This window comes from Bufo bufo, chromosome 7, assembly GCF_905171765.1.
Source record: "Bufo bufo chromosome 7, aBufBuf1.1, whole genome shotgun sequence".
Taxonomy (NCBI): Eukaryota; Metazoa; Chordata; class Amphibia; order Anura; family Bufonidae; genus Bufo; species Bufo bufo.
In genome coordinates, this window is record NC_053395.1 from 205,007,665 (window position 1) to 205,030,634 (window position 22,970).

At 47.4% G+C, this 22,970-nt stretch overlaps 1 protein-coding gene across 1 annotated transcript in view; it reads left to right on the forward strand.

Moving 5' to 3' along the window:
* The first annotated feature begins 12,535 nt into the window (after window positions 1-12,535).
* The window catches only part of STAM2 (signal transducing adaptor molecule 2), a 39,182-nt gene continuing 28,747 nt past the window's right edge, over window positions 12,536-22,970 (forward strand). Inside the window, exons 1-4 of the mRNA XM_040441349.1 lie at window positions 12,536-12,708; window positions 18,170-18,254; window positions 22,003-22,078; window positions 22,200-22,295. Coding sequence (XP_040297283.1) covers window positions 12,669-12,708; window positions 18,170-18,254; window positions 22,003-22,078; window positions 22,200-22,295 — 297 coding nt within the window. The 5' untranslated portion in view covers window positions 12,536-12,668. The remainder of the gene's footprint in view (window positions 12,709-18,169; window positions 18,255-22,002; window positions 22,079-22,199; window positions 22,296-22,970) is intronic.

Consider the following 22,970-nt stretch of genomic DNA (forward strand, 5'->3'; position numbering starts at 1 on the left):
CAAACACCCCACAAATGACCCCATTTCGGAAAGTAGACACCCTAAGGTATTCGCTGATGGGCATAGTGAGTTCATAGAACTTTTTATTTTTTGTCACAAGTTAGTGGAAAATGATGATTTTTTATTTTTTTTCTTACAAAGTCTCATATTCCACTAACTTGTGACAAAAAATAAAAAGTTCTTTGAACTCACTATGCCCATCAGTGAATACCTTGGGGTGTCTTCTTTCCAAAATGGGGTCACTTGTGGGGTAGTTATACTGCCCTGGCATTCTAGGGGCCCAAATCTGTGGTAAGGAGTTTGAAATCAAATTCTGTAAAAAATGACTGGTGAAATCCGAAAGGTGCTCTTTGGAATGTGGGCCCCTTTGCCCACCTAGGCTGCAAAAAAGTGTCACACATCTGGTATCGCCGTACTCAGGAGAAGTTGGGGAATGTGTTTTGGGGTGTCATTTTACATATACCCATGCTGGGTGAGATAAATATCTTGGTCAAATGCCAACTTTGTATAAAAAAATGGGAAAAGTTGTCTTTTGCCAAGATATATCTCTCACCCAGCATGGGTATATGTAAAATGACACCCCAAAACACATTCCCCAACTTCTCCTGAGTACGGCGATACCAGATGTGTGACACTTTTTTGCAGCCTAGGTGGGCAAAGGGGCCCACATTCCAAAGAGCACCTTTCGGATTTCACCAGTCATTTTTTACAGAATTTGATTTCAAACTCCTTACCACAGATTTGGGCCCCTAGAATGCCAGGGCAGTATAACTACCCCACAAGTGACCCCATTTTGGAAAGAAGACACCCCAAGGTATTCGCTGATGGGCATAGTGAGTTCATGGAAGTTTTTATTTTTTGTCACAAGTTAGTGGAATATGAGACTTTGTAAGAAAAAAAAAAAAATCATCATTTTCCACTAACTTGTGACAAAAAATAAAAAATTCTACGAACTCGCCATGCCCCTCACGGAATACCTTGGGGTGTCTTCTTTCCAAAATAGGGTCACTTGTGGGGTAGTTATACTGCCCTGGCATTCTAGGGGCCCAAATCTGTGGTAAGGAGTTTGAAATCAAATTCTGTAAAAAATGACTGGTGAAATCCGAAAGGTGCTCTTTGGAATGTGGGCCCCTTTTCCCACCTAGGCTGCAAAAAAGTGTCACACATCTGGTATCGCCGTACTCAGGAGAAGTTGGGGAATGTGTTTTGGGGTGTCATTTTACATATACCCATGCTGGGTGAGATAAATATCTTGGTCAAATGCCAACTTTGTATAAAAAAATGGGAAAAGTTGTCTTTTGCCAAGATATATCTCTCACCCAGCATGGGTATATGTAAAATGACACCCCAAAACACATTCCCCAACTTCTTCTGAATACGGAGATACCACATGTGTGACACTTTTTTGCAGCCTAGGTGGGCAAAGGGGCCCACATTCCAAAGAGCACCTTTCAGATTTCACCAGTCATTTTTTACAGAATTTGATTTCAAACTCCTTACCACAGATTTGGGCCCCTAGAATGCCAGGGCAGTATAACTACCCCACAAGTGACCCCATTTTGGAAAGAAGACACCCCAAGGTATTCCGTGAGGGGCATGGCGAGTTCCTAGAATTTTTTATTTTTTGTCACAAGTTAGTGGAAAATGATGATTTTTATTTTATTTTTTCTTACAAAGTCTCATATTCCACTAACTTGTGACAAAAAATAAAAACTTCCATGAACTCACTATGCCCATCAGCGAATACCTTGGGGTGTCTTCTTTCCAAAATGGGGTCACTTGTGGGGTAGTTATACTGCCCTGGCATTCTAGGGGCCCAAATCTGTGGTAAGGAGTTTGAAATCAAATTCTGTAAAAAATGACTGGTGAAATCCGAAAGGTGCTCTTTGTAATGTGGGCCACTTTGCCCACCTAGGCTGCAAAAAAGTGTCACACATCTGGTATCGCCGTACTCAGGAGAAGTTGGGAAATGTGTTTTGGGGTGTCATTTTACATATACCCATGCTGGGTGAGATAAATATCTTGGTCAAATGCCAACTTTGTATAAAAAAATGGGAAAAGTTGTCTTTTGCCAAGATATATCTCTCACCCAGCATGGGTATATGTAAAATGACACCCCAAAACACATTCCCCAACTTCTCCTGAGTACGGCGATACCAGATGTGTGACACTTTTTTGCAGCCTAGGTGGGCAAAGGGGCCCACATTCCAAAGAGCACCTTTCGGATTTCACCAGTCATTTTTTACAGAATTTGATTTCAAACTCCTTACCACAGATTTGGGCCCCTAGAATGCCAGGGCAGTATAACTACCGCACAAGTGACCCCATTTTGGAAAGAAGACACCCCAAGGTATTCGCTGATGGGCATAGTGAGTTCATGGAAGTTTTTATTTTTTGTCACAAGTTAGTGGAATATGAGACTTTGTAAGGAAAAAAAAAAAAAAATCATCATTTTCCACTAACTTGTGACAAAAAATAAAAAATTCTAGGAACTCGCCATGCCCCTCACGGAATACCTTGGGGTGTCTTCTTTCCAAAATAGGGTCACTTGTGGGGTAGTTATACTGCCCTGGCATTCTAGGGGCCCAAATCTGTGGTAAGGAGTTTGAAATCAAATTCTGTAAAAAATGACTGGTGAAATCCGAAAGGTGCTCTTTGGAATGTGGGCCCCTTTTCCCACCTAGGCTGCAAAAAAGTGTCACACATCTGGTATCGCCGTACTCAGGAGAGGTTGGGGAATGTGTTTTGGGGTGTCATTTTACATATACCCATGCTGGGTGAGATAAATATCTTGGTCAAATGCTAACTTTGTATAAAAAAATGGGAAAAGTTGTCTTTTGCCAAGATATATCTCTCACCCAGCATGGGTATATGTAAAATGACACCCCAAAACACATTCCCCAACTTCTCCTGAATACGGAGATACCACATGTGTGACACTTTTTTGCAGCCTAGGTGGGCAAAGGGGCCCACATTCCAAAGAGCACCTTTCGGATTTCACCAGTCATTTTTTACAGAATTTGATTTCAAACTCCTTACCACAGATTTGGGCCCCTAGAATGCCAGGGCAGTATAACTACCCCACAAGTGACCCCATTTTGGAAAGAAGACACCCCAAGGTATTCCGTGAGGGGCATGGCGAGTTCCTAGAATTTTTTATTTTTTGTCACAAGTTAGTGGAAAATGATGATTTTTTTCTTTTTTTTTCTTACAAAGTCTCATATTCCACTAACTTGTGACAAAAAATAAAAACTTCCATGTACTCACTATGCCCATCAGCGAATACCTTGGGGTGTCTTCTTTCCAAAATGGGGTCACTTGTGGGGTAGTTATACTGCCCTGGCATTCTAGGGGCCCAAATCTGTGGTAAGGAGTTTGAAATCAAATTCTGTAAAAAATGACTGGTGAAATCCGAAAGGTGCTCTTTGGAATGTGGGCCACTTTGCCCACCTAGGCTGCAAAAAAGTGTCACACATCTGGTATCGCCGTACTCAGGAGAAGTTGGGAAATGTGTTTTGGGGTGTCATTTTACATATACCCATGCTGGGTGAGATAAATATCTTGGTCAAATGCCAACTTTGTATAAAAAAATGGGAAAAGTTGTCTTTTGCCAAGATATATCTCTCACCCAGCATGGGTATATGTAAAATGACACCCCAAAACACATTCCCCAACTTCTCCTGAGTACGGCGATACCAGATGTGTGACACTTTTTTGCAGCCTAGGTGGGCAAAGGGGCCCACATTCCAAAGAGCACCTTTCGGATTTCACCAGTCATTTTTTACAGAATTTGATTTCAAACTCCTTACCACAGATTTGGGCCCCTAGAATGCCAGGGCAGTATAACTACCCCACAAGTGACCCCATTTTGGAAAGAAGACACCCCAAGGTATTCACTGATGGGCATAGTGAGTTCAAAGAACTTTTATTTTTTGTCACAAGTTAGTGGAATATGAGACTTTGTAAGAAAAAAAAATAAATAAAAAAATCATCATTTTCCACTAACTTGTGACAAAAAATAAAAAATTCTAGGAACTCGCTATGCCCATCAGCGAATACCTTGGGGTGTCTTCTTTCCAAAATGGGGTCACTTGTGGGGTAGTTATACTGCCCTGGCATTTTCCAGGGGCCCAAATGTGTGGTAAGTAGGTAAATGACCTGTGAAATCCGAAAGGTGCTCTTTGAAATGTGGGCCCCTTTGCCCACCTAGGCTGCAAAAAAGTGTCACACATGTGGTATCGCCGTATTCAGGAGAAGTTGGGGAATGTGTTTTGGGGTGTCATTTTACATATACCCATGCTGGGTGAGAGAAATATCTTGGCAAAAGACAACTTTTCCCATTTTTTTATACAAAGTTGGCATTTGACCAAGATATTTATCTCACCCAGCATGGGTATATGCAAAATGACACCCCAAAACACATTCCCCAACTTCTCCTGAATACGGAGATACCACATGTGTGACACTTTTTTGCAGCCTAGGTGGGCAAAGGGGCCCAAATTCCTTTTAGGAGGGCATTTTTAGTCATTTGGATACCAGACTTCTTCTCACGCTTTGGGGCCCCTAAAATGCCAGGGCAGTATAAATACCCCACATGTGACCCCATTTTGGAAAGAAGACACCCCAAGGTATTCAATGAGGGGCATGGCGAGTTCATAGAAAAAAAAAAATTTGGGCACAAGTTAGCGGAAATTGATTTTTTTGATTTTTTTTCTCACAAAGTCTCCCTTTCCGCTAACTTGGGACAAAAATTTCAATCTTTCATGGACTCAATATGCCCCTCAGCGAATACCTTGGGGTGTCTTCTTTCCAAAATGGTGTTATTTGTGGGGTGTTTGTACTGCCCTGGCATTTGAGGGTCTCCGCAATCATTACATGTATGCCCAGCATTAGGAGTTTCTGCTATTCTCCTTATATTGAGCATACGGGTAATGAGATTTTTTTTTTCCGTTCAGCCTCTGGGCTGAAAGAAAAAAATGAACGGCACAGATTTCTTAATTCACATCGATCAATGTTAATGAAAAAATCTCTGCCAAAAAAAGAAAAAGGAGGGGAAAGGCGTCTGCCAGGACATAGGAGCTCCGCCCAACATCCATACCCACTTAGCTCGTATGCCCTGGCAAACCCGATTTCTCCATTCACATCAATCGATGTGGATGAATAAATCATTGCCGGGATTTATTTATTTTTTATATACAAAGTGTTTGCCAAAGCATAGGAACACCGCCACCTCCTCAGCTCATATGCCTCGGCAAACGTATCTTTTACTGCAGAGGAGAAATCTCGTCTTGCAGCGCCGCATACACCGACTTGCGTGTAATCTGACAGCAGCGCAATGCTTCTGTCCGAATGCACATCAGTGCTGCAGCTAGTCGATCGGTTGGTCCACCTGGAAGGTAAAAAAAAAAAAAGAAAAAACCAGGCCGCAACACAATAATTTTATTAACTTTGGAAGAGAACATCTAAAATTTAACTTTTTGAACTAAACATTTACCTTTTTGCTTACTGGTGTTTTTTTTTTTTTTTTTTTACCTTTATAGAACAAACCTCTCCTTCCCCATGGGACAATGTGCAAAGCGCAAATCGCCCAAAGATGTGGCGAAGTACATTATGCACTTTATCCCAGGTGAAAGGAGAGGTTTGCAGCAGCTGTGAGAGAAAGGGCCCTAATAGCCCTGTGTGCCTGTCCTGGTGAGATGTGATCCCTATGTTAGGTGTACCTGTGTGTGGTACTTCCGGAAACACTCTCCATAGCATAGGGCAGGGTGGTCAGGACAGAAATAGCGGGTGTCACGCCTTATTCCACTCCTGCTACAGACACGACATCTTTTTCGGGGTGACGGTTGGGTTGAGGTACCAGCAACGACACTGGGGAAATGTCGCTCGTGTAGACGGCTAACTACACTGGTGGATGGGGCCACGGAACCTCCTGGATAAAGGAGGTTCTCGATGATCTCTTCCTGGAATTTGAGGAAGGATCGTGTTCTCCCAGCCTTACTGTAGATAACAAAACTATTATACAGCGCCAATTGAATTAAATATACAGACACCTTCTTATACCAGCGTCTGGTTCTGCGGGAAACTAAATAGGGAGCCAACATCTGGTCTTTGAAGTCCACCCCTCCCATGAGCGCATTATAGTCGTGGACTGAGAGGGGCTTTTCAATGACACGGGTTGCCCTTTCAATTTGGATTGTCGTGTCTGCGTGAATGGAGGAGAGCATGTAAACGTCACGCTTGTCTCTCCATTTCACCGCGAGCAGTTCTTCGTTACACAAGGCAGCCCTCTCCCCCCTTGCAAGACGGGTGGTTACAAGCCGTTGGGGGAAGCCCACGCGACTAGTTCGTGCGGTGCCACAGGCGCAAATCCGTTCTATAAACAAATGCCTAAAGAGGGCCACACTTGTGTAAAAATTGTCCACATAAAGATGGTACCCCTTGCCGAATAAGGGTGACACCAAGTCCCAGACTGTCTTCCCACTGCTCCCCAGGTAGTCAGGGCAACCGACCGGCTCCAGGGTCTGATCTTTTCCCTCATAGATCCGAAATTTGTGGGTATAGCCTGTGGCCCTTTCACAGAGCTTATACAATTTGACCCCATACCGGGCACGCTTGCTTGGGATGTATTGTTTGAAGCCAAGGCGCCCGGTAAAATGTATTAGGGACTCGTCTACGCAGATGTTTTGCTCAGAGGTATACAAATCTGCAAATTTCTGGTTGAAATGGTCTATGAGGAGCCGAATTTTGTGGAGCCGGTCAAAAGCTGGGTGGCCTCTGGGACGGGAGGTGGTGTTGTCGCTAAAGGATGGTCTCAAAACGTGCCCTGGACATAGCAGCAGAGAACATGGGCATGTGATGAATCGGGTTCGTGGACCAATATGACCGCAATTCATGCTTTTTTGTCAGGCCCATGTTGAGGAGAAGGCCCAGAAAAATTTTAAGTTCGGAAACTTGGACTGGTTTCCACCGGAAAGGCTGGGCATAATAGCTTCCCGGGTTTGCGGTTATAAATTGTGTGGCATACCGGTTTGTCTCTGCCACGACTAAGTCCAAGAGCCCTGCAGTCAAGAACAGCTCAAAAAATCCCAGGGCCGTACTGATCTGAGCCGTCTCAACCCGAACTCCAGACTGGGCGGTGAAAGGGGGAACTACAGGTGCGGCTGAAGTTGGTGACTGCCAATCAGGGTTTGCCAGCACCTCAGGGATTCTAGGGGCTCTACGGGCCTGTCTGTGCGGTGGCTGCGACGGGGTAACTAGTGCACGTGCCACCGTACCAGCTTCAACTGCCCTTCTGGTGCTCGCTACTTCACCATGTTGTACGGCAGTGCTGGTACTAGGTCCAGGAAGGGCTGCGCTGCTGGTGTATGCCTCACCACGTGATCCGGCAGCGACAGCCCCACTCTGCTGCTCTTGAAGCGGATCCTGCGCAACCTGTGGTCTAGCGACACGGGGCCGGGTACGCCTGGTGCTGCCAGGGACCTCCACCTCCTCGTCCGAACTTTGGGTCAGAGAGCCACTGCTTTCCACAGGTTCATATTCTGACCCGCTAGATTCGTCAGATGAGGGTTCCCACTCCTCATCCGACTGGGTCAGAATCCTGTAGGCCTCTTCAGAAGAATACCCCCTGTTTGACATTTTGGACTACTAAATTTAGGGGTATTCCCTGAGACTACCCAAGAAAAAAAGCAAGCCTGTCTTACAAAGGGGAGGCTAGCGAAGTACCGGAGGCTGCTGCGGTTGATAAAAAATATCAAAACTGATTTTTTTATCGCCGCAGAGCGTGTAAAGTGAATGTGCAGTGATCAAAAAAAAATTATTTTTTGTCACTGCGGTGCGGCGGGCGTGGGTGAACGCACGTGTGGGCGACCGATCAGGCCTGATCGGGCAAACACTGCGTTTTGGGTGGAGGGCGAGCTAAGGTGACACTAATACTATTATAGATCTGACCGTGATCAGTTTTGATCACTTACAGATACTATAAAAGTACAAATGCTGATTAGCGATACGCTAATCAGCGAATCAGTGACTGCGGTGCGGTGGGCTGGGCGCTAACTCACGCTAACTACCTAACCAAGGGGCCTAAACTATCCCTAAAACCTAACAGCCAATACTAGTGAAAAAAAAGTGTCAGTTTACACTGATCACTTTTTGTCTTTCACTAAGTGATTGACAGGGGGCGATCAAGGGGTTAATTTGGATGATGGGGGTGATGGAAGGTGATCAGGGGCTAAGGGTAGTGTTTTGTGTGTACTCACAGTTCAGTCTGCTCCTGTGCTGGAACCAACCGACGAAAAGGACCAGCAGAGGGGCAGAGAAGCCATATAACAGATCATATTTACTAATATGATCTGTTATCTGGCTTGTGATTCGATTTTTGAAAAATCAGCAACCTGCCAGCGACGATCATTGGCTGGCAGGTTGCTGATGAAATAGTCCTTTAACTTTTGCCGGCCCGCGATGCGCATGCGCGGGCCGGCTGTGACCGAAATCTCGCGTCTCGCGAGAGGACGCGCCGGCGCGTCCAGGTGGAATGAAACAACCACCTCCAGGACGTGTTTGTGCGTACAGCGGTCCGGAGGTGGTTTTAAAGAAGCTCTGTCAGCATGATCAACCCTATTAAACGTGGCACGCTGCCTGATGGGTTTGATCATGCAGAATAAAACAATACCTTTCTTTTGTCTGTATGCTAAACAGAGAGAAATCTGTGTTTTTATTCATATGCAAATGTGAAGTTTGAGCACCAGGAGGCGGGGCAAGGGCTCTTTTATTTACCATAACACACTGCCAGGGGGAGGCTTCCGCCCGGCAGTGTGTCCGGTGACGGCACCGGCTCTGATGGGCGGGCTTTAGCGCTGCCCTAGCCGTTTTACAGCATAGGGCAGCGCTAAAGCCCGCCCCTCAGTGCCGGTGATGTCACCGGGCTCACTGTTGGGCGGAAGCCTCCGCCTGGCAGCACGAAGGAGAGCCCGGTTCGTCACCGGAAGGCCAAAAAATGCCTTCAGCGTAGGGCAAAGGAGAGCTTTGAAGCATGAACTGCTCCGATGCTCTTGTCAGGGGGGCTGCCCTGGTGAAATTCTGGTTATGTCTGGGTACAGCTCTTAACCCGGACAACTCCTTTAAGGAGGTAGGAGGGGATGTTACAAAAGCAGTGCTCCAAGGATTCAGCCCTGCCCCTTGGTGCTCCAAGTTGCTCATTTGCGTATGGAAAAATGAGTTGGGTTGATCATGCTCATAAAGCCTCTTTAAAATGAACAGGAAATATATCGGAATAATGTATACTTTTTCTTCCTGCTAGATCCACTTCTGGCTTTGGCTCAAAAAACTGTAGTGGCTTTTTTCAGAACAAAAATAATAATTTTAAACCAACGCTATAAGCAGTAGAATCGGATCAAGTATGTAAGCTCAGAGGGGTTGGCCACCTTTTGGGGATTTCTGGCAAACCCCCCTCCTGGCAAGACCTGCTCCCCACTACTGGGTCCTAGCTCCTTCACTCCCCGACCGGCTCAGGTCCCCCACTTGTAGACATCCGCTTTGGCACCGCTGTAGCCTATTAGTGGCCGCGACAGTGACCTACACCCCCCCCCCCCCCCCTTATGTCACATGACCAATTGACCTTACCTCACGGATGTTTTATGTTTACACATCCGCCATTTCTGGCTTTATTTTTAAGATATTATCAAAATATTAATAAAACAAATAAAAAACTTTTAACCTTTAACTAGTTTCCCTCACAGCTACAGGTGTATTCACACGTCCGTCTGTCCAAGTTCAGGACATATCTGTGGTTGATCTGCAAAGAACAGAACCTTTTCGATGCCATGGATCAGTGAAAAACAGATGGTGCACAGATGGCGTCTCTGTTCTGTTTATGGTAGGGCTGCAGTCAACGATTATTTTACTAATCGAGTATTGTACCGATTATTTTTTACGATTAATCGAGTAATCTAATAAGAAAAAATCCTTCGAGTAATCCTTTATAAAAACTCATCAGACCCCCCCCCCCGCCTTCAGTCCCCAACACCCTTGGTTCCCCCCTGTGCGATCAGCCCAAGTGCATCAGTTCCCCTTAGTGCCATCACCTCCCCCCCCCCCCCGTACCATCAGCTCTGTTCCCCCAGTGCCTTCAGCTCCATTCCCCCCAGTGCCATGGGCTGCCCCCCTAAGTTCCATGAGCTGCCCCCCTAAGTGCCACGTGCTGCCCCCCTAAGTGCCTTCAGTTTATTCTTTTGTATCCTTGGCCAGCGGCTCATCTCTGATCTCCAGCTTCTTCTATACATTTGTCCTGTAAGATTTCCTCCGCTTTAGTCTACAGTTAAGACTGATGTCTTGCAGTAATATACTGCTGATTTTAACCCTTCATATTTCTAAAGCTGGCCATGACATTAGATGTATGTCGGTTGACCATCTAATGTGTGTGGGATCTCCCGCGACGTCAGATATCAGGGAGAGAAGGGTCGACGTGTTGGATTTCACTTGTACAACCCTTTTATTCTTGGAGATCAGCCGCCAGCCAGAGGGGTCTGGTACCAGATTATTCCCTTCTCCCATTCACATGCATGGCTGAGCGTCTCTGTGTATGGGGGGATCGGGAGGGCGTTATCTCCTGTATCTGGACAGCTTTAGGCTCCATTCACACGTCCGCAAATGGGTCCGCATCCGTTTTGCGGAACGGGTGCGGACCCATTCATTTGGGGACGGAATGGATGCGGACAGCACACAGTGTGCTGTCCGCATCCGCGGAGCGCGGCCTCGATCTTCGGGTCCGCAGCTCCGCAAAAGATAGAACATGTCCTATTCTTGTCCGCAGCCACGGACGTGTGAATGGAGCCTTATAGTTAGGATTTGTGGACAAACTTGAATCATTGAGCAGGGTGGCACTGTACTCCTTCAGGTGCTGCCTGCCAGTAGAATTGAGACATTTTGTGGCCCCCATCCTATAAGTGCCATCAGCTCGCCCCCCCAGTGTCTGTACTTACCTTTCCTGTAGGGGGCGCCGCTCCACAGCTCCTCCGTCTTCTTCTCCGCGCGCTGAACTGTCGTCCTGACAACACACAGCGTCGGGTCTTAGTGCGCGAATACGTGCACTATGTCCTGACGATGTGTCAGGGCTGAAAGTGCAGCGCGGTGCGGGCCGGCGGGTAACCACGGAGCAGTAAGTAACAGCAAGCGCTTCACTCCCGCTCCGTGGTCACATGACACAAACGAATCTTCGATTCCAAAAATGTGCATGGAGGATTTTTTTGTATTCGAGTAATCGTTTCAGTCCTAGTTTATGGTTTTCATAGACCCCCTGAAGAGAATGGGCGTGTCCTCTCCGCCAAGTAGACCAAAGCAATGCACGCTTCCGTGACCCAGAAGTCATGTGCCGCCTGAGGACATGTCGCTGGTGAGGTCGGTTCCTGGCCGCAGGCGCACGTGACCCCACCAGGGAATTTACACAAAAGTGGTAGGACCGGACCCTCGGCACAGGAATGGAGCAGGTGACATTTTTAATGTTAAAGGGACTGCCCGGACAACACTGTATTAAAGGGGTTTTTGGGCCTAGTTGCTGACAACCCCAATACAACTAACCTTCGCCCATTTTAAAATAAACACACCTGTCCCCGATCCTGCCACTGCCCCGTTCCTGGCCGCTTCCAGTCCCTGCAGGATGAGGAAGCGGCTTGGGCCTGTCAGCAACTACACCGGAAAACCCCTTCAATACAGCGCTGTCCGGGGGACACTGTTGTAGAACTGGACATCCCCTTTAACTGTCGTGCGGATGGTGCAGACGGATGGAGCTGTGGCCGCGCTATAGCTGGTGGGTGCAGCAACAGAAAAGTAAAAAAAATAATATATGGCGTCGCAAAAACAATTATTTTTTAAATAAAAGGGTGATTTTTTTAAATGCAAAAGCAGTAAAACATGAAAAATAATAATAATTAGAAATTTGGTGTCACTGTCACCAGATCGAGCTGTGGAATACATGTGAATGACATCACAATAAAAACTAAACCCCAAGAAATTGGCAAAAGTGCAGTTTTTTTTACCCCCAAAAACAAAAAAAAATTATAATTTAAAAAATATATTATAAAAATAAATAGAAAAAGTCCTGGCTCTTGGCTAATAAATTTCTATGTCCTTAAGTTCTTAAAAAATAAACTACAAATTTTCTACAAAGTCATAAAGTTTTAAGGGGCTAAATAAATGCGGCTGTCAAACAACAGAGACCCCCCCACAGTTCACCCCCTTTAATTCATGACGTCAGAGCCTCGTCAACGCCCCCACCCTCCACTTCTGCGCTATCATCCCGATGACGTCATTCACGTGACACTCCTCATCACAGCGTCGCTGCTCTTCCTACTGCTGAGGACCTCTGATAGACGAAGGCCCTCACCCCGGGCTGTCCCTGTCAGTGCCTGAAACCAAACCGCACGGATAGAAGCTGCAGATCTGAAACGGCCGCGTTCTAGACGGCGTTCATATGTGTCTGTACTCAGGGAGAACGGTCATGACGGGGGGCGCACATTAACGGACGTAGGAATGAACTGATTTTCCTGAGAGGCGGGGAAGGGACAGCCCCGAGCACACGGAAGCCAGTTGTCCTGGATGTTGTGACGGGGAGAAGCCGGACGAGGAAGAGTCTGACAGAAGCCTGGTTCACGGAGACGTCTCCCCCCTTCACAGCCATGCCGCTGTTCAGCTCCAACCCCTTCGACCAGGATGTCGGTGAGTTAGGCCCCGGGATAAAGGACCGGAGACACCGACCACCCCGTAGGATCAGCGCTCATAGGCTCCGTATAGTGACGACATGGCTGCATAATCAGGGCTGGGAAGTATGGAGCGGTTGTCAGTAGCAACCAATCAAGGGGCCGCTTTCATTTTCCAGTCCGCTAGAAGCTGCAATCTGATTGGTTGCTAGGGGCAACTGCTCCAGTTTTCCTGCATCTGGCCGCTGACTGTGTGTCCCCCATACAGGATGTGATGAGGCAGTTGTCACTTGTCCTTTACAGAGTCACGTGTTTAACTCTTTCTTCTTTTTCTTGGCTCAGGTGACATCATCCCCTTTAAGGTGCTAATGGCCTATCCCTTTAAGGGCTCATGCACCCGACCGTATTTATTTTGCGGTCCGCAAAAAATACGGATGACGTCCGTGTGCGTTCCGTATTTTGTGGAACGGAACAGCTGGCCCTTCATAGAACAGTCCTATCCTTGTCCGTAATGCGGACAGTAATAGGACATGTTCTATTTTTTTGCTGAACGTAAATACGGAAACGGAATGCACACAGAGTAAGGCCTCATGCACTCGACCGTTGTGTGTTTTGCGGTCCGCAAACCACGGATGGCGTCCGTGTGCTGCGGAACGGCACGGACAGCCTTTAATATAACCTGCCCTAGTCTTGTCCGCAAAGCGCGGACAAGAATAGGGCAGGTTATATTTTTTTTGGCGGCGCCACGGAACGGAGCGACGGATGCGGACAGCACACGGAGTGCTGTCCGCATCTTTTGCTGCCCCATTGAAGTGAATGGGTCCGCATCTGAGCCGCCAAAACTGCGGCTCGGATGCGGAACAAAACAACGGCCGTGTGCATGAGGCCCTAACTTCCGTATCTTTTTTGCGGACCCGTTAAAATGAATGGTTCCGCATACTGTCCGCCAAAAAAAAATGGAACGGACACGGAAAGAAAATGCGTTCATGTACATGAGCCCTAAGGGTAGTTCCCTCGCCCGTGCAGCAGTACGGCACATGTCGTAATACGCCTCCATGGACTTTTTTCTTGTCCTGACTGCCGATAACTTTTGTGATGAGCGACGCTCCCTAGGCGCCGCTTCTCTCTCCCCGCAGACGCTGTGTCACAGATCACTTTTACAGGAGGCTCCTTCTCCTCGGGCGACCGCTGACTGACTCCTGTAGGAGTCTTTCTTTAGGAAGGTGTCACACGGAGGTTATTTCTGGTGTTTTTCGTGCAGTTTTTTGCTATTCATTTTTAGGCCAAAAAACCGCAGCTCCAGATGTCACCTGGAAGTCTGGGGGAAATATTAAACCCAGGATTAGCAGGGATTTTTTGTGGTGATGCTTTTGCACCTTTGAGGTGTGTTGTGTTTTTTTTTTGGGTCAGTGACATTTTTTTCAAATCGCAGCCTGATCCAGGGCTGTCCACGAGGATCATCCACTTTTGGGTCCTTTCAGGATAGGTCATCGATATCCGATTGGTGGGGGTCCTTCCATTCTGCTGATTATGGACAGCTGCCGGGGCTGGAAGCAGAAGACTCCATTCACTGTGCAGTGACCGTGTGACAGCAGATTCTCGGGATAGTCATCATCAGTATTTAAAGGGGTCGTCTCACTTCAGCAAATAGCATTTATCATGTAGAGAAAGTTAATACAAGGCACTTACTAATGTATTGTGATTGTCCATATTGCCTCCTTTGCTGGCTGGATTCATTTTTCCACCACATTATACACTGCTCGTTTCCATGGTTACGACCACCCTGCAATCCAGCAGCGGTGGTCGTGCTTGCACACTGTAGGAAAAAGCACCAGTCTATGTGCATTCCCGCAGTCTCGGCCACCAGAGAGACCTGCGCTTTTTCCTATGGGCCTCTTCCACACGGGCGAGATTTCCACGCGGGTGCAATGCGTGAGGTGAACGCATTGCACGCACCCGCACTGAATCCGGACCCATTCATTTCTATGGGGCTGTGCGCATGAGCGGTGATTTTCACGCATCACTTGTGCGTTGCGTGAAAATCGCAGCATGCTCTATATTGTGCGTTTTTCACGCAACACAGGCCCCATAGAAGTGAATGGGGCTGCGTGAAAAACGCAAGCAAGTGCGGATGCGGTGCGATTTTCACGCACGGTTGCTAGGTGACGATCGGGATGGGGACCCGATCATTATTATTTTCCCTTATAACATGGTTATAAGGGAAAATAATAGCATTCTGAATACAGAATGCATAGTAAAACAGCGCTGGAGGGGTTAAAAATAAATAAATAATGTGCGACTGCACATTAATCCACTTGCTCGCGCAAGCCCGGCTTCTCTTCTTCCTTCATCTGTGAGGAAAAGGACCTGTAATGACGTCACTGCGCTCATCACATGGTCCATCACATGATCTATTTGCATGGTGATGTATCATATAATGGACCATGTGATGAGCGCAGTGACGTCATTACAGGTCCTTTTCCTCACAGATGAAGGAAGAAGAGAAGCCGGGCTTGCGCGAGCAAGTGGATTAATGTGCAGTCGCACATTATTTATTTATTTTTAACCCCTCCAGCGCTGTTTTACTATGCAGTCTGTATTCAGAATGCTATTATTTTCCCTTATAACCATGTTATAAGGGAGAATAATACAATCTACAGAACACCGATCCCAAAACCCGAACTTCTGTGAAGAAGTTCGGGTCTGGGTACCACATTCAGTTTTTTATCACGCACGTGCAAAACACATTGCACCCGCGCGATAAAAACTGAACAACGGAACGCAATCGCAGTCAAAACTGACTGCAATTGGGTACCTACTTGCGCGGGTTTGCCGCAATGCACCCGGGACGCATCCTGAGCCAAAACGTGACGCCCGTGTGAAAGAGGCCATACTGTCCAAGCACGACCACCGCTGCTGGATTGCAGCTGGAGAGCAGTATATAATGTGGTGTAAAAATGAATCCGCCCAGCAAAGGAAGCAATATGGACAATCGGAATACATTAGTAAGTGCCTTGTATTGACTTTCTCCACATGATAAACACCACTTGCTGAAGTGACCCATATCAGAGTTGTCCATCTTGCTTTCATTGTGTTTTTTTTTATGACCTGCTTGCTGATTGTTTCCAGTTTCAACCAGCAGATCTGTGAATGCAGCTATGGACTATAATAAAGGCTGGACGTGGAATGCTGTAAAGCGCCAGTGAGCGCGGTCCCTATTTATAAATCTATAACCTGTAATAATAGTGTTCAAAGGTGAGCGGCCGCCCGCAGATCCCCTCCGCACCGCGCCTCCCTGTGTAGCTGAAGCCAAGTAAATCCGGCTCCGAGCAGTGAGCGCTGCAGTCATAAAACACACCTGATGCCTAATGACGGGCGCGATTCAGGCTTCACTTCTCCCCATAAATGGCTCAAATAAACCTCACTTGACCAGTGGTTTTTGTGGGATTTTTTTTCAGGCTTCATTTGGCAATATAGGGGGTCATACATCTGGCGCCACGGTGCGTCAGAGTCTTCGACTTCTTCCCTGCTCACGCCAGGTCAAAAAAAGGGGGCGCGTTGTCCTTTACCATTTTCTATGCCTGGTTTAAATGTAAGACGGCAAGGGAGCGGTCTTACATTTAGAACCGGCGCTGGATGCGCCAAAGTTATGGAGACGCCGGCGCCTTTTCATGACTTAGGCGGAACCACTGCCAGCTACAGGGGCTTATTAAGACCGGCGCCTAAAACGCTGGTCTTAATAAATGTGCCCCATAGTGTGTATCTAGAGAGAGGGAGAAGGGGAAAGGGCCAGACCCAGAGCCCGTTGCAATTTGAAAAAAAAATGCCTTTGATTCCCCTCCCAAAAAAAAGGAATCACTAGTGTGAAAAAAAAACGGCAACACATATAATCGTCTATTTGTCCTGTGTTTAATATTTCCCCTAGACTTCCATCTGGAGCTGTTTTTTTTTTTTTTTTTTTTTACCTGAACGCTGCTAAAAAATACTAGAGATTTATCATCCCCCTTACTCTATGGATTTGCTGTTAAAAAGGCTAAAAACCAGGCTTCCGGCTTTTTAAAAGCCATTGTCGTACATTATTCGCAACTGGCATTTTCGGCGGGACCGTGGGCCCAGGCACATTTGTCATCATTTATGCCAAAACCGGGTATAAATGGTGTCCGGCACTTGGACTGCCGAGGGAGGCATTTAATCTATGACGAGGCCTGCTCCTCTGGCAGCACACGCCGATCTTGATGGATCAGCGCTGCCGCGTGTCCTGTGCTCTGGAAACGGAATTTCGTAAGACTTTGTATTTTGGACATATTTGGCGGTAGATTTCACAGCAGTACTAATGCAGAGTTATAGGTAGATGACAGGTCGTAATACCCCCCCCCCCCCCCAGTGAGAATTAGTGACCGTTCTCTAGTCGGCACAGATGGAATCGCTATTACCGCTTTAGCTGCGTCATGGTGGAGTGTTTGTGCGTCACAGGGAGAACCTGATTATTACAGGGATGAAGGCGCGGGTCATCACGGCTATGATTATTCTCATCTAGTACTTACGGCTTTTATCACTGGAGGTCACTCATTATATCTGCTCTCGCCTGTGGACTCGTGACGACATATCACCAGCATATGCTGCGGCGCTGCCCACGTCCCATCCTCGTCTTCATTGGGACTTGCAGTCGGACATTTATGCTCGTACGCTCACCACCCCCCCCCTCCGTCCCAGCACCGCCGATCCTCACCACCGCTGCAGGCATGCCGCCAATGTCGAGCCTCAGCGGCAAACGGAACGTTTTGCAGAGAACAGATCTCTTGTTGCCCCTTCTTCTTCTTCAGAGGACAGACTGGGGCGGGGCTTAGTCAGGGGGTGGGGCTTAATCTTTTAAGTAGCGGGTCCCTAGACGGCCTGACGCTGTCCAATCAGTGCTGATACTGGCCTACGTTACAGGAGGAATAACAGAGGAATGGACAGGAGAGCACTAAGCAACTGAGGACTGTAATCCATGTCATGGGAGGAGGCCGTTCAGGAGGACTGAGCTTGTACTGTGTGGGTGTGAGGGGCCCGGGCGGGAGACCCCTACTATGACTGTGCATTCTGTTATATGACAAGTACTTGCGACATGTCCGGAGCGGTGACTAAAGGGTAACTCCGTGTCGTAATCTTCTGGAGTAACTCTTTACCAGCACTGCCAAACTAGTCCCAAAGTAAGGTACGTCTATAACCTGGTTAGCCGTCACCTCTCCCGAATTGTCTACTTGCATCCCCCATGTGATAACAATTCTGGAGCCTCTATTCTTATGGCTCTACGTTGTGACGTTCCTTTATTATTCCTGCTAGAAGTTATGAATGAATGGCTAGCAGTCTGCAGTGAGGGCACAGGGGTTAGCAGTTGTTTTATCATCATTAGAAGTTCATCTTTTGAGCTCCACCTTGACATATTGTGTGGGTTCTGCCTGATTTTATCGCTAATTTCTGGTTTCTGTTATTTTCAGAGAAAGCAACCAATGAATACAACACGGCTGAAGACTGGGGCCTCATCATGGACATCTGCGACAAAATCGCGAACACCCCCAATGGGTAAGGTTTCAGTCCCTTGTTTTCTGAAGTCTGGAACGACCCCAACGTGTCGCTCACTTGTAGCTGACCATAGGGGACCCGCGTGCCGCAGGTGTCGCCCTGCTTTTATTTATGCCACATGGTATGGTATCACACAGAGGGGTGGGTTTACTAATCCCATTTACAGTCGCCTGTACTATAGCAAAACGTTTGGGTCCGAGTACTGAGACCCCCACACTGATCTCTAGAACGAGGAGAAAGAAATGCCCACACATAAGGGGAGACTTCTCAAGACTGGCGTTTTCTGCACTGCCAGAGGAGGCACATCCTCCTGCAGTCTGCGCGCCTAACCAGAAATCTGTCACCGCTCAGACGCCGTAGATTTCTGGCTTAATTTACAGCGTAAATGAAGATAAGTTTGTTGCGTTGGCAGGCCACGCCCCCTTTTAGAAGTCGCGACTTTAACGGCACTTTTCCCGCACACAGGGAATGGTAAATCTCCCTCATAGAGCTCAATAGAGAGTCTATGAGCCCGTCTTCTATCTCCTGCGCCCTATGTGGACTCTTCTTACTCCTTGTTCTAGCAATCGTTTGGGGTCTCAGCACTCGGACCCCCACCAATCAGAACCTCCGATATGACATATCAAAAGTTTTGCTAAAGTACGGGTACACTATAATTTTTAGACGGTGTAAACTTCAACAGGCGGTCTGAGCACGCGCCAAATTTATCACAGTGGCAGGTGATACATTTCGTGCATCTTTACTTACCTTTACACCACCTGTTGGTTGGCTTACTTTGTACCAAATTTGGCTTAATTTTGGCACGGGTTGGTGTAAATTCGGTCTCGCCTGTCCTACTATGTCCCCTTGCCCCACGAGGTGTGAAAAGTGTCATATTAAATGTGGTGCGATGCATGTACGCTAGATTCTTTTTGTGCAACTTAAAAGGCTCTTGCTCATCTTTGTGCAGCTTTTCATCAGAACCCACATCGTGGCTGGACCCCTCGTGGAAATGATACTTAGCGGACTCCTGCCGCTGGGTTTCGGCTCCATCGCCACCCTGCCGGGTCTCTCTGCATCACAATCTGGTTTGACGCCGGGTCACGTGACTGCTGCTGCTGCAGTAAAGTGTCACCCATGCAGCAAATGACCCAGTGACGTGCCACATGGCCGACACAAGACGTCATTGGCTGCAGCAGTCACAGATGATTTGATAGGGGAAGCTGCGGGCAGATAGGCATTTCCTCTGCCGCGACCGCCGCAGGGATAATTACACGGCCATCCTAGTAATACGGGGACAGCTGGGGTCGGAGCAGGAGCCGTTTTTACAGACCAACTCGCCGCCCTGAGCTACCATACCTGTATGCTTTATAGGCACCTGGACGGGGGTTACCTGCCTGAGACGACCCCTTTAATAACTGTGTAATAAAAGACTGTATCGTTTTCTTATACACTTTGTGTAACAAGTCCTTACTGCTTCCATATAGCAGCTTGTTATCCATGTAAGGCTACTTTCACACTGGCGTTTTGAATTCCGTTTGTGAGATCCGTTTCAGGGATCTCACTAACGGTTCAAAACGGATCAGTTCAGCCCCAATGCATTCTGAATGGATAAGGATCCGCTCGGAATGCATCAGTTTGGCTCCGTTCCGCTCTGAATGAGGACGCCAAAACGCTGCTTGCAATATAGGTGAGACCCGCACCTATCAGACAATGGGAACGTATCCTAGTGCTATGCCCCCCACTGTCTGAGATGGGAATACCTCTTTAACTAACGACTGTACCGGTTTTAGTGTACGCGCTGAGGCACGGAGCAGATTTTTCTGTTCATGGTGCGCCTTAGATGAATTGTCGCTCAGACACACTGTACATTGGCATTGGTGTCATTGGGCCCTGTAATATAAAAGGGGTATTAGAATTTCGGCAAATAAAGGTTGTTCCTTGGTACGGTTTTGCATTCTTTCGTGTACACAGGCTCTATGGTTTGGTTACAGGACCTTATAAAGACATTTCCCACCTGTATATACCTTCCTGTATGGATGACGTCAATCGTTATCATATGTGGACGAACAATGTCCCTCCTGGAGCGGCCATCACAGGGTTCATCATCCAAGGACCATATGGCTAGACCTGTACACCAGGGCCAGACGTTCATGTAGTGACATGTTAGCCGAGGTTTCCTACATTAGATATTTATGGAAATGCCATAAGTGTCCGATAGATCGGGATCCTGACAGGGGCGCCAGGGTGCTTGGATGGGGAATGAGAACTGTTTAAAGGCTATGGACACCTTTTATCTCCTTCCTAAACGTTAAGTTAATGGGTTATTACTGTCTTATCTGTTCATGGATGAGGTCTTTTATGAGGTGGCTGGGAAAAAGCCAGCTGGGCTTTGCTACGCTGTTTCCGTAACTCCAATGGAAGTGAATGAGAGTTATGGAGACAGCGCAGCCTGTTTCTCAACTCCGACCACCACTGGCTGCTGCAGATATGAGCGACTGAGATGGTGATGCCCCTTTAAACACCTATGTGAATAGTCTTCCTTAAAGGACATCTGTCAGCAGTTTTGTACCTATGACACTGGCTGACCTGTTACATGTGCCCTTGGCAGCTGAAGACATCTGTGTTGGTCCCATGTTCATATGTGCCCACATTGCTGAGAAAGATGACATTTAAAAACATGCAAATGAGCCTCTAGGCGATCTCCTCCACAGTATGGGGAGGAGTGATCGCTAACGCCATCGCTCGTCCCCGTACAGAATCGTGGTCTGCTGGCAGAAGAGCGCTGTTTAGACGGCACGAACGGGTGATGGCAAATGAAGATTCAGGTGACCGCACCAACAATCCTGTTACCCGAGGAATCGGCGGCACATTTATACTGACAGATAATTGCTGACTAGCTTTCCTACAAACTCGAGCGATAATCTGCCTGGACATCAGGCAAGGTAAAGGGGCCTTTAGTTATAGCAGCAGAGAGAGGGGGGGGGGGGGGGGGGACACAGGAGATCATAGTGTAGAGAAGGGGGTGCACTTCTAAATTATATGGAAAGGCAAACCGGGCAGGCTGTAGATAGGAAAGCGCACGAGGCAGTTTGCAGGGGAGAATCACATACAGTAAACTGTATAGGCATGAAGAGGAAAGCAGAGCACCCAGGCGGTAGGGGAATCACACGTGACCGTCCGCACAAGGGAGACTAGATTCCGCATGAGCTGAAATCATTCCAGGAGTGAAGCTGCCCTGATATGTGAGAGCTAGTGAAGACAGCAACATCCTGGACACGGACCTCGCCAGCATGCATTACCGTATGGGACGTATCCACATGAGACACATCTGAAACTAGGAGTGGCTTGCAATCTGAAAGTTTGGAGGAGCGATCCTGAAAATGAATGAAGAAATGAAGATTGCAGGCTGAAATTTAGTACAACTTTTTTTTACCTTTTTCGCAAGCATGCTTGGCTTTTTACAGAACTGAGAGCCGTGCATGTGCGGCCACCACTTCAGTCCAATGGATATTTATATCTCTGGAGATGCCATAAACGTCTGAAATGTGTATATAGGAATCTGACCGTCCAGAGGTGGAGCCCTCTGTATGGTATAAACTATAAATATCTGTCATTTGGAAGACCCTCCTTTTATAAGGTCCAGAATATATAATTCTCAGATAAAATACATTCATTATGATCATTGTACGCTCTGGGACTTTGCTGAACCGGTATACATTCAGTCTGCCGTCGGTAATGGAGGCTGCTGTGTTTTTTCCTTTTCCAGGACCAAGGACGGCCTGAAGGCGATAATGAAAAGGGTTAATCACAAGGTCCCCCACGTCGCCCTGCACGCTCTCACCGTGAGTAGATTCCGCCTTCTATCGATTTCCATACTCCTTCCCAGACACAGCAGTTACTTAACATCCTGTGAGCTAAGAAATACATCTCATCAAAATGCCTTTTCTCCTGCCCCCCCTGTAGCTATTAGGGGCCTGCGTGTCAAACTGCGGGAAGGCTTTTCATCTAGAAATATGTTCCAGAGATTTTGCCAGCGAGGTGCGCGGAGTTATAAATAAGGTACGCTTATAATTAGCTTCTTCATTTCTTATGTTTGCCACCACTTCCAACAACAACGTTATTGATTTCTGCTTAACCTTCAATAAACGGCCTTCTCCGCCTGAACCTCTGTGCTAAAGCCGAGCCTTGGGGCCCTTGCACACGACCGTGTGCCCTCCGAGACCTACGGTCCGTGAGCGGCATTGATCGTGTGCACGGGAGCACTCGGCATCATAGATTGCAATGATGCTGTGGACATCGGGCCGTTCTCCTGCACTCATATGATCTTATGAGTGCAGGTCAATAGCACCGCGGGCGGCCCTACGTGTCATTATAATCTATGATGCTGTGTACTCCCGTGCGCACGATTAATGCCGCTCCGGGACATATGGCCCGCTCACGGACCGTATGTTTCGGACGGCATACGGTCGTGTGCAAGGGCCCTTAGAATTAGCCCAACGCAGCGAGGATTGCACATAAGGGAGATGATAGATGTGTTTTTATAATGCCTGGATATACATTCAAACATAAAACATTGAAATCTGAAGTGGTAAAATCTAAAGTCAAAGAGTAAAAGACATTAAAGGGGTTGTATCCTCTCAGACAATGGGGGGCATATTGCTAGGAGGTCACGGAGTACGCACCGTGCATGTGCGGCCACCGCTCTCATTCATTTCTATGGGGCAGATGGAAATA